The sequence below is a fragment of the Amblyomma mixtum genome, chromosome 3 (assembly GCF_055824585.1).
Source record: "Amblyomma mixtum isolate Tamu chromosome 3, ASM5582458v1, whole genome shotgun sequence".
NCBI classification, from domain to species: domain Eukaryota; kingdom Metazoa; phylum Arthropoda; class Arachnida; order Ixodida; family Ixodidae; genus Amblyomma; species Amblyomma mixtum.
The window spans coordinates 416,529,017-416,541,585 of NC_143014.1; the positions used below are offsets into that span (position 1 = coordinate 416,529,017).

A 12,569-nucleotide genomic window follows, 5' to 3' on the forward strand; every position below is an offset into this window, starting at 1 on the left:
GCACGGTTAGGAGCTGAAAGTTTCCGTTGGCCCCACACGTCTGGCGCGCCTCCGCTCTACTTGGCGGAGGATTGCGCAGCCACGTAGGGAGGAATTTCGGGGTGAGGGAAAAGGCGCTGACATCAGTTCTGAGCATTCTTATTCGTTAAAACTGATGTCAGGCAGGAAGCTGTAGCACTGTTTATTTTTGCGTGTGGAAAGGGGCGCGGGAAAAAATCGTAGTGGACTCTTGAGGAGACCCGCGCCCGAGGGCTTTTGGCTCTAGCTACTCGTAGCTGTCAGGCGCTCGGTCGGGCCGAGCGCGGAGTAGCGGCCGTTGAGAGCTGGTGCAAGGCGCGCCAGTTCGACTGTTGGGACGTGGTGTCCCTCGCCTTTGGGAAGGCGGTCGGCTAGGCCGGCCGCGGATAGTTCGACCGTACTGAATCTTGTACCCATCTGTAAATAGCCTGTATAAAAGTTCTTCGTTTCTCCGTGAATCGCTTCGCCTGGAAGTCACTTCATCGAGAAGCCCTTCAAGCGGTGCATCCAGTTGCTGGAAACCACCGGACCAACACCACCGGCAACAACTTTACTGGCGCAGTCGACAGGATTGGTGCACTGCAGCGGCTCCCAGGAGAGGACGAAGTTCGGTATCCAAGGCGAGATACCGAGTGGACGACAGGCTAAGGGTACGAAGGTGCGAGGAGCATCGGGCGTGAAACGCCGAAGACAAGGCCTTCTGCGGACAGAGGGTGGCATCCCTGAGCAACGGCGGCAATTGGGAAATTGAAGCGGACACGACCTTCAGCGGACGCCAAGTGGCATCCCCGAGCAACGGCAGCAGCTAGCGGCTTCAATCGGCTCCTTAGGTGGTCGACTTCATTCTTGCCCGAAAAGAGGACACTGCGAGCAGCTCCGAGTGAGTTCCCTGGTTCCTTTTTCTTGACGGTCACTGTTTGACTACGGCGGGCGTAGTTAATGATAACCCGATTTGGGCATCTTAACCCTGACAAGGCATCCACAATGAATAGCGATAGTGACAGTGGTGACAGTGGGGACGGTGGTGACAAGGGCAGCAATGAGGTCTCGAGGCCACGGCGTAGCCAAAACATTGATAAAGAGCTGGAATTGTACGAAAAAAAGATAAAAGCCTTAGAGCTTGAAATGCAAATCATTCGTGCTCGAAGCCAGAATGCTGCGCCTTCCGAAGACGAACGGTTGAGACAGTACGCTAAGCTACTCGCCGGCGCGTTCCCCAAATTGCCTGCAGACGGTGAAGTGCCCGTCTGGTTCGAATCAGTGGAATGCTCGCTCAGGGCTTACAACGTTCCGAAGGAACACTGGGCGCAGCTTGTGTTCCCAGTGCTGGCCGAGCGGGTGACTTACTTATCGACTCGGTTCACCGCAGAACAGCACAGGGACTACGATAAGTTGAAGACGGTGGTCCTAGACGAGTTAAAACTTTCAGCCGCAGAGTACCAAAGGCGGTTTTCAGGGGCCACCAAGCGGCGCGAAGAAACTTGGAAGGGTTTTGTCACACGCGTCCAGAGTTATTTAAATTTTTATTTAAAGTCTCGGGGCGTGTCGACTTTTGACGGACTTCTGAAACTCTTGGTTGCCGACCAGCTCAAGGAGGGGCTATCAGAAGAAGCTCTCAAATATGTCAAGCTGCGCGAGGGTGAGAAATGGCTGAACGCGGATGAGATAGCCGCATTGCTACAGACGTACGAGGAAGCCGCCGGGAAGGGAAGCGCACAGAGGAAAGCCGACAGCTTTAAGGGTTTTTACAACCGCCGAAAACCAAGGACTGGGTCCCCACCTGTGCAGAAGCCTGGGGCAGAACGAGGAGACATAAGGGCCGCAGTCAGGCCAGGAGGAGAAAAGAGAAAGGCATCGCGATCGGGTGGCTGTTTCCGATGCGGGAGCTGGCGGCACATTGTTGCGAACTGCCCATTTGATCGTGAGAACCCAGCTGACAAACGAGAGCAACCGCCGCACGAGGATAGGTTAACGGCACGCGTGTCCACCCATGCCATGGAAACCACGCGTCCAACGATCAGGGACGTTAAAATCAGCTGTCGGGAAGCAGTTATCAGCGCCATTGTGGACACCGGCGCAGATATCACCGTAGTGCGCGAAAGCCTTGTACCTGAGGAGTTTGTATCCCCAAATGGGACAATCGATCTCATCTCCGCCTTCGGAGAAAAAGTAGAGGCGAAGCTGGCAGTTGTTCCGTTGAAGCTGTATCGAGGTGCGTCCTTAATTGAAAACGTGGACGATGCGACACCGGTGACGTGTGCGCTCACTGACAAGCTCACGCACGCCGATTGTCTAATCTCGGCAGACGCATGGGAACAGCTGCACGACACGCGCAAATCGGACAGCGAGGGTCTCGTGCAGGCGGTTGGAACTCTGTCGCCGCCAGGTGAAGACAGACCGGATGAATCAGGGCCAGACGAAGGCGCCGAGCCAGTCTTGGCGTTCGAATGCGAAACCCTACCCCAGCGGATGGCTGACAGTAATGAACTAGAGCGAACTCGGAGCCGATCATCCCCTTCAGATAGAGATGTCAGTAAGGCGCAGAGCAAGGCTGCAGATGAGCCGGCTGGTCGCGACGGCATGAAGCCGGTTGAAATTGAGAGCGTGCGAGTGGAATGGCGCGTCCCGTCAAATGCTTCAGAGAGTGTTGACGCAGAGTTGCCGGATGTAGCTGAGTCAGACATCCAGGTTGAAAGAGAACAGCAATCCCGACCTGCCTGTACTGAGATGAGCCCCGAGAGCGTGCTGGGTGACATGCAAGATGTCGTTGGAAGTGGCCAGGTAGCCGACGCGCGTGAGGTCGTGGAAGACATTTGCGCTGAACCGCATGAGCATGAGGACACGGGCGACTGGACAGGCGCTGGTGTCCCGTGGGAGCTCTTGTCGCCCACCGACGTGGAAACAGTGCATCAGGTGTGTTGCAGCGATGACGTGGTTCAAACAGCGACCTCAGTAGCAGCGGTGGCGCACGAGGAACCCGTGTCGCAGCTGCTGAGAGCTGATTCTGAGACAGCTAATGCAGGTACAGACAATAAGGCAGCAGAGCGATTACCAGATGAAAGGAAGTGCAGTAGTGGTGACAGGAAATGCGTCAGTCACAGTGGCCAGAACAAAGAAACACCGGCACACTTTAAGCTGAGAATGCCGTGCGTGAGAGGGCCCTCAGCGCACAAAAGTGCGTCTAGAGTGACAACCCGCGGCCTGAGTGCGCTGACGGCCTGTGTCACAATTGAAGCAAAAACAGCGCTGCGAAAGGGGAATATCGTCACTGCGCGCACTGCCGGTGCCGCAGGGATGTTCGGTCGTAAACGGCAAGTGCGGGTGTTCGACCCGGGAGGACACCGCCGAAATCGTCGGTCGCGTTGGCCGGGGCCAGTTCACCCTTAACTGCGTTTGCCTGTTACGAAATGTTTGAATGCCGTAAGGAAAGCTCTGCGCGAGGCGATTTCACTGACCATTCTGGACCCGCGAAAGCCGTATCTGCTTTTTACAGACGCGTTGGCAGTAGCAGTGCGCACATGTTTAGTGCAGCTTTCTGGCCACGGCACTGAGGCGCCGAGAGCCTCCTCCAGCCACACCGTTGCAAATGCGGGGGCCTGCAATCAAGAGGGAGGAATTCGGGTTATTCTGGGCATTAAATAAAAGTTTGAGACGTAGGTGTTTGCCGCCACCGTGACAGCCATCACTGACCACAATCCGCTCTCATTTCTAAAAGGCAGCGTGCCACAAAGAACAAAGCTTACGCGCTGGGCTCTGGCGCTCCAACGCTACAATGTTACCATTGAGCATCGCAGGGGAGTCGACCATGGTAACGCCGATGCCTTGTCTGGGATCCCCAACGCTTGTTGGAATAGTACACCTGCTGACGTCCCGCAGAGACCGCTGGGAAACTGGACCAGGGAACAGTGCACACTGACTTGTTGGACTTAAGAGACACACCCTGATTCAACCCAGCGAAAGTGTTTGTTTTCTGTGCGTGTTTGTTTAGTGGACGCTGTAGCATGTATCTGTGAAGTGTCTGACGAAATGTCGCGGCATGCTGGTTCACAGGCTCCTGTGGCTTACTCGTGCCGATGTACTGTACTGCTATCCTTGCCGAACCCTTTTTGTTGTTTGTTGCCTCGGCTTATCTCTTAATAGATTAGCCGAGTCTTGGGGGGAAGGTGTAGGGTTCGGCACGCTGCCGCCTCTTTTTGTACATGTGTTACGAACATTCCGCGAGAGGAGAGTGGACTAGGCTGCGCGCCCGGTTTTGTTTCGTTTTGTTTGTTTTGTTTTAGTGCGTGCCGTTGGAAGGGGAGGAGCGGCTCGAACGCCCATGCTCTTCGGTTGGTCTCCCCGTTCGTTCTTGCGTTTTCCCTTGCCACTCCAGATGGCGGGGCTCTCTGCCGACATCGATCTTGGGCTCCTGTCCCCCATCTTCCCGGAATCCTGCCTCCCGGGGGGGGAGAAGCCGCCGGCCATAAACAAGCGAGAACGGTCTCGGTTTCGTCGCGTTACGCGACGGGCGGTATACTAGGCCAGCACGGTTAGGAGCTGAAAGTTTCCGTTGGCCCCACACGTCTGGCGCGCCTCCGCTCTACTTGGCGGAGGATTGCGCAGCCACGTAGGGAGGAATTTCGGGGTGAGGGAAAAGGCGCTGACATCAGTTCTGAGCATTCTTATTCGTTAAAACTGATGTCAGGCAGGAAGCTGTAGCACTGTTTATTTTTGCGTGTGGAAAGGGGCGCGGGAAAAAATCGTAGTGGACTCTTGAGGAGACCCGCGCCCGAGGGCTTTTGGCTCTAGCTACTCGTAGCTGTCAGGCGCTCGGTCGGGCCGAGCGCGGAGTAGCGGCCGTTGAGAGCTGGTGCAAGGCGCGCCAGTTCGACTGTTGGGACGTGGTGTCCCTCGCCTTTGGGAAGGCGGTCGGCTAGGCCGGCCGCGGATAGTTCGACCGTACTGAATCTTGTACCCATCTGTAAATAGCCTGTATAAAAGTTCTTCGTTTCTCCGTGAATCGCTTCGCCTGGAAGTCACTTCATCGAGAAGCCCTTCAAGCGGTGCATCCAGTTGCTGGAAACCACCGGACCAACACCACCGGCAACAACTTTACTCGGAGCGTTTATTTCAGCGCATGCTATAAGCGGAGAACTCGAGAGTAGGCGAAGAAACGAGCCTCTAAAAAAAGGGCGCAGCGGCTTCCAGAGCGCTCACGGCGGACGGACGTGTTTAACGAGCGCTCCGGCGCGCTGCGCAAGATTCTATTTCTCAGGCGGACTTCGGCCCGCCCATGGGCCCGGCACAAGTCGTGCCGAATACGCTCGCGCACATACGCGGTTCCGACGTGAAATGCAGCAGTGAAGTATTTCTCTCTCTCTCGCTGTCGAGAGAGAGTGCCGGCGGCTTCACGTCTGCCCCTGCGCGGGGTCTCCCGGCCACTGCGCACAATCACTTACAAAAAGAAGTAAACTGTATGTATACATAGCCGCGCGCTCGTAGCGTCCTTTCTCGGACTAATCGCGCGCGCGGCACACTGCACTAGCGGCCGGGGTGGGGCGCCCGGCCGCGTATACCGTCCGAGGTAGCACCCACGGAGCTTTCATGTCACGCGTGCAGTGAACTACCTGGCGAAAAGCGAGCGGGAAGTCAAGCCTGCAAGGGTGGAAGAGCGGGCTAGTTGGTAGTTCATCTTGAGGAAAAACACAGCGCACTCCTAAGACACGGACAAAGAAAGGCAAGACGATACAGCGAAGTCAAGCCCGCCTGCTCGATGAACGCACAGAGGCTCACCATTGTTCTGTCACGGGTGCGCGCACTGCCGCGCGGCCACAGAAGCGCTTCGAGACTGTCCGGGATGATTCCCAGCGCCTTGCAGGCCGCGAGAATCTCGCGACGTGGCACTGCAGAAGCGGCACAGCGAAGGAGCATGTGCTACAATGTCTCCACTGCGCCGCAGTCAGCGCACGCGTCGCTCGGGGACGATGGCCGCTGCGGCGAGCGAGCAGTTTGCGCTCACCACGGAGCCGTCGGTGAACACAAGCAGATGGTCGCGCAGTTGTTCGTACAGCGAGAGAGCGAAACCGAAACCGAAATCCGGCTAAGAGCTACCACTGCCTTGTCACGTGAGGGCCTATTTCCCATGATTCTTTCCATTATATGTTTTAGGACTAGGCTTCAAGATTGTGACGTCATGCTCCCTCCTAGTTTTTCTTCCTCCATGTTTTTCACTCTCATGCTCTCGTAGCGGCGTAGCTGGCAAAGTGCTTCGTTTGGATTTGAAGCATTGGTTGTTCCTGCAGTGCCGTGTCTTGGCCTTTTACCATGACAACACCGCCTGATCTAAACGTTGGAAGGTAAGACCTCATCATGGAGTGGTTCTTGAGGGCGAAACGTCGCCGAGAGCTTTATCTGGCGAAGGCGGGCAGCGTACGGTGTTTGCAGCAAGTCGCAGAAGACGCAGAGGCGGCAGCATGCTCTGAGACATTCCCCCATTTGCAATCCGACAATCCATCACGTTTAGCAATTGTTGGAAACGATAGATTTGCACCGGTCGGGGACAGCTTAGGGCAAGCATATGCAGCAGTGAATACTTTTGAATCCTCTGTCGTTGCAGCTGAAGCACAGTGTTCAAGTGAAGATGAAGCTGAGTCAGTTGGAAGTGACTTGCACGGTCAAAACGCTGGTCCCGTGGAGCCTTATGAACATGATTTGGTTGATGTTCCCGACAATGCCGAGTGTCCAGAAGGGATAAGGAGCCAGTTGAGGGCTTGGGCTGTGAAGTATCATATCAGGAGAGCGGCAGTTAATTCACTGCTTGACATTCTTAGGCCGCACTTCACTGGTCTTCCTAAGACACAGTATGCTCTAGTGTCCACTCGAGAAAGCGTGCCACTTGAACAACTCGGCAGTGGTGAGTACGTTCATTTTGGCCTTCAGAGAGGCTTATTGCGTGCATTGGACATGTGGCATTCTGCTCCAAGTATTGGAGCCGGAAATTCTTCAGCACACTGGTGAAGAATTCTCATGCTGTGCTAAACATGCTGGTCATTTTATAAGCCATATATTCTTCAGTACAATACATTTGTTCCAGGTGGTGGAAATTCCTAGAGCCCTCCACTAAGGTGTCCCTCATAGTCCATCTGTTGCTTCTGGGACATTAAACCCCGCAATGTATTTCCAGGAAAAAAATTTTGAGTGCTTCGAGATTCTATTCTATTTAGTCTACTTTGTCATGAAAAAATTTCGTATTCTTAATTTTGGCACTGCTGTGACGTGGACGTAATGAAATGCAGGTTTTAAACGATTTGCCTGTATTTAACGGTAAATATGCATGTTGGCGGTAGTGTAGCTGTTTTATTGTTGGCTTAGATTGCCTCATTAAAGCAACTTGTTAAAACAATTGCTACTGTATACTACATTAGGTTTCATGCAATTGTAAAAATATTGAATTTCTAATACTGCTTGCGATTGTTTAGTGCAATTTATAATGGTACACATAATGCCAAATTATTCAGTATATAAGGCCCTGATTTTAGCTAAAATATTTATAATACTGTTGTGAAGACATTGAAGACTGCCCACAAATATATCATAATGGATGCTATGTACAAAGGACAGATATTCTAGTTTATTGCATTTTGCCCTCATTGCCGCATGTTATTTTGGGTTCAAAGTGAATATTGCAATGGTTATAGAATATAGTGCTGACTACTGTTATATCCGAGTTTCGACTACAAAGCACTGGATTATTTGGTTGGGATATCACTGCTGAGCTGGTTTCAGCCTTTCTGAAGTGGTGGCATTTGTTTTTGCTCTCTTCTTTTATCGTAGCCTGCCTGAGAGCACACTACCCTGATCAAGCAACCCTGAAGAATAGCAGCGCTGTTATAAAGCGCTGACTGATTGGCGCACAGGATCGGGAGGGTGGCCGCAGCCAGAGGCGCCAGCCGACTCCAGCAAGGGAGGCAGTGGGCACAGAACAATACTACTTCACTTCACTTTCTTCACTTTAAAGACCCCCTTCAGGGAGTATTACATAAGGGGTGGCGTAATGTATTCAACAATCATAAATATGCGGCAATCATAAACAATCATATTCAGCAATGTTTGAAGTATGATACAAATGGTTACAGCGGTTAAGAATGAAGGTGGGTGCGTGATTCTAGTCATCAATGGTGCAGGGAAAAAGAACTGAAAAAGTAGCAGTAAGCGATAGAGGCCGGGCGATCTGAAATGGGTGTGCGGTGCGGTGTGGTATGCGGGTCGGATGAGAAATGTAAGGTGTTTGATTCTGAGTGCTATGGGAAAACTTGTGGAGCAAACACATGCAGGCGACGCGACGGCGGGCTTCAAAGCTTTCGAGACCGGAAATATTCTTTAGAGATGAAACGCTGATTGTATATGAATAAGCAGAATGAACGAAGCGAATGGCGTGGTTTTGAACTGATTCGAGTGCATTTGTTAAGTATATTTGGTGTGGATTTCAGATTGGACTGGTGTACTCAAATTTAGGTCTAATAAGGGTTTTGTAAGCTAGAAGTTTCACTTGCTGCGGTGCATGACGAAGATAATGGTTTAGAAATCCTAGAGATCTATTGGCAGACGATATGATTGGGGTAATGTGTATTCGCCAAGAAAGATCGGTACAGAGTGTTACACCGAGGTACTTGAATGATTGGGCGCTTTCTATAGATGAGTTGGCAACTGTATAGAAAAAAACAAGGTGGTTGCGTTGACGCTGAAATCAGACGAGTTTGCATTTTTTAGCGTTTAGTGTCATTAGCCAGAGGTCACACCATTCATGGATGCGGTTGAGCTCATTTTAAAGAGCCACTTGTTCATAAATGTTAGTAACCGTACAATAAATTACACAGTCATCGGCGAATATCCAAATTTTACACGATACTTGTGACGCCAGATCGTTAATATATATTGGGAATAAAAGCGGGCCGAGCCCAGATCCCTGCGGAACACCGGATGTTATGGGGAGAGTGCCTGAGTTGTGATTGTTAATAGAAACAAACTGAGAACGGTTAGCTAGGAATTCTTTAATTCAGTCTAGAATATTAGGGTGCAAATTTAAAAAGGCTAGTTTCAGTGATAGGCATTGGTGTGGTACCTTGTCAAAAGCCTTCGCGAAATCTAAAAATAATGCATCGGTCTCTATGTTACGGTCGAGGTTAGCAAGCAGGTCGAAAGTGAAGATTGCCAATTGGGTATCGCAGGAAAGTCCCCTACGAAACCCGTGCTGAGCCGGATGAAGAAGGTTGTTATAATCTAGGAGGTTTACGACATGGGAATATATATATGACATGTTCCATGATTTTGCAAGGCACACTAGTCAAGGAGATGGGGCGGTAATTCAGTGGAGAGTCCTTTAGACCTGATTTGTGGACCGGAATGACCCTCCCAACCTTCCAGTCATCCGGTAGCATTCCTGTTGAAAGTGATTGTGAATAGAATATTAATAAAAGATATATGGCTGAAGTGTGTTTGGTGTTTTTCATTATTTTAACTGGGCTCCAGGGCCCAGTCAAGTTGCTGGCTGCAACTTTTAGCCCTGGAGACCGTCCAGTATTCTGGTAAATAAATATGAATTGAATTTTGTAAGATTGCACAGTACGCGTGCGTTTACAGCAAGTGGAACTGCTTGTATACTGATGTCTGCAAAAGGAACCCATTAATAATTGCTGCAAGTTCGTCTTCATTGTTTGTGTCTCCTCTAGATGTCTGTGCATACAGGTCGGATTCCTCATGGCCAGAATTTAGTTTTCAAACGTCATATATAGATAAGGTAACCACGATTTGTCATTAATTCGCAATCTAGCAGGGCACCGGCTGGCGACGGCGAGGTCGGCATACGGCCTCGACCCTATGTTGGCAGCCAAAGCTCGGCCGGTGTGAAGCCAATCACCAATCCCGTCCTCGGCCCAACCTTGTTTGCCAAGCTAGGGCCAAGGTCGGCCAGGCCGGCTACCGACTTTGGCCCAACATAGGGCCGAGGTCGTTTTTTCAGTTGGGTGAAGCAGGCGTTAAGCCGTTGCTAATCGCTAAAAGGGAACACTGAATTCCTATACGTCAGCAGTGCCTGTACAAAAAACGGCGTGAGTTCGGGCCCCACGTCGGGCCCGAACCCACGACCCTGAGATTAAGAGTCTCAGAACGACTCGCGAGCCATCGTCGGTGCCAGGTAGTGCTTTTCAAACGTTCCTGCTGCGAGGGCGTGGGTTCAAGGACAGGTGATATAGATGCTCCAGCCTGGACTTAATGACACACCTTTAATACTTGAACTCAGGGCTGAAATAGAACAAAATGGCTGAAAATTCTGCAGTGCGACACACAAGGCGCAAAACAGCATAGGCTGCTGCACACGCACGCTGCTTTAGCCAAATACAAGCCTAGTTTGCTGGCCACGGAGATTCGGTAGCAAGGCTGCACACTAACACTAAGCGAGGTGGACTCGCACTATCATTTAATGAACTGTAGCACGTGGCACCATCTACCTGGTGTCAAAGCCTGTTTAGCACTATTCTTCAAAGGGTGAAAATTTCTGAGGCCAAGTTTGAAGCTCAGTTACGGCGCATACAAAGAAATCTGAAAATTTTGTTGGTACTAGAGCAATGCGCAACTTTTTATGCGTCGAAACCAGAAAGGGATTTGAAAGTAATTCCCGATATTTTCGGAAGTAATTGCAATTTAATGTCATTACGGTTTGAAAGCAGTAATTTGTAATGTAATTTAATTACTTCTGACAGATTTGTAGAAAAGTAATTGGTGATTTAATTGATTACTTTCAAAAGTAATTCTGTCATGTACGTACCGGATATGCAGTGCGCCCCAGCTAATTTGGACCGATATATTGAAAAAATCCTTAGCGTTCTTCAGAACGGAAATGGCGTGGATATTATTAGGCTTTATCTAAAGTTACAGCACTATATTTTTTTTGCTCGTCCTATTTCCATAATTAGTCCAGATAAATTAATTAACTTTTTAAATATCGCTTGAAACGTTCAGGGTCGATAGGAAGGTTGTGGAGCTCCACAAATATTGTCCAACCCATGCACTTCCAACGAGATAGACTTAGCGGGGCCGTTTTTGTTAGGGAAAAATGAAAGCCCGCGGAGTTTAAAAAATACTACCTGACAGCGGGCTGTGTGTGCCCGAATGCGCCGCGATTACAGAGCTCTAATCCGTGCTTTGCAAAAAACATCACTCGCTTCGCGCCTTTCGTGCTGCCCAAGACAGACCTTCGCGTTGTGCTGGGTTCAAAGATAAGTGCCCGTGGCATCGGGCGGCAGTTGAAAGATAGCGCGGCTCCCGTTTCTGCGGCGATAACTGCGCTCTTAAGCTAGCGGAATGCATGCGGAGGAACAATGAAAATCTCGTGAGTTCGAATTCGCGAACAAGACACCAACAAGCGAAGACGTATTATAACAAGCTTGATAACGTGGTGTGAATTACGCTGAAAAACGGGAGCCGCACTTAATTTCAACTGCCGCCCTAAGCCACGGGCGCTCATCTTAGAACCAAGGAAAACGCGAAGGTCTGTCACTGTGAAAGGCGCGAAGCTAGTTATGTTCTTTACAAAGCACGGATTACAGCGCTGTAAACGCGGCGCATTCGGGCGCACAGAGCGCGCCGTCACGTCGCATTTTTCAAACTCCGCGTGCTTTCGTTTTTCCCGAATAAAAACGGCCTCGCCAAGTCTACCTCGTTGGAAGTGCCTGGGTTGGACAACATTTGTGGATCTCCACAACTTTCGTATTGACGCCTGAACGTTTCAAGATATATTTAAAAAGTTAATTTATTTATCTCGACTAATTATTCAAATAGGAGGAACGAAGCAATGGTACTCTAACTTTAGATAAACCTTACAACACCCACGCGATTTGAGTTCTGAAGAACGCTTAGTTTTTTATAAATATTAGTCCAAGTTAGCTGGGACACCCTGCATATCAGTCGCCTTGTATATCAGTAGCCGCGGTGGCTCAGGGGTTATCGTGCTCGGCTGCTGACCCGAAAGACGCGGGTTCCATCCCGGCCGCGGCATTCAAATTTCGATGGAGGCGAAATTCTAGAGGCCCGTGTACTGTGCGATGTCAATGCACGGTAAAGAACTCAGGTGGTTGAAATTTCCGGAGTCCTTCACTACGGCGTTTCTCTTAGCATGAGTCACTTTGGGACGTTAAACCCCATAAACCTAAACCAAACGGAGCACCGGATATGTAATCAAAATACCGAATATATGCGAAAAACGTTATCTGAACATTCCAATATACTCATGTGCATTTTAACTGTGATCTGTAATAGGCAATAAACAGGTTCTTAACCTTCCTTTCATTTTTGTTATCTAATGCTTCCGCTCTGCAAATGGGAAAGAGATGAGTGAGTCACCTGTTGGTAAAAACTGCTCATCACTCAGACATCACTCATCCCATCACTCTCCTGCTGAAGAGATATTGAGTTGTTACCAAAATAACACGAAGCATACTTCACGCTTTTACTTTTCTGACGCGTTGCGCAGAGAAAGCAAGAAAATTTCTTGGGTTGTGCATGACCGCACCTGTGAC

The 12,569-nt window shown here is 50.4% G+C and overlaps 1 protein-coding gene across 1 annotated transcript; it reads left to right on the forward strand.

Annotated features, from left to right (window-relative positions):
• Positions 1-1,002: 1,002 nt before the first annotated feature.
• Positions 1,003-6,751, forward strand: LOC149357759 (uncharacterized). Its single transcript, XM_089576661.1, has 2 exons — positions 1,003-2,931; positions 6,614-6,751. The coding sequence occupies exons 1-2, from the start codon at positions 1,003-1,005 to the stop codon at positions 6,749-6,751; spliced, it is 2,067 nt and encodes a 688-aa protein (XP_089432787.1).
• Positions 6,752-12,569: the final 5,818 nt, after the last annotated feature.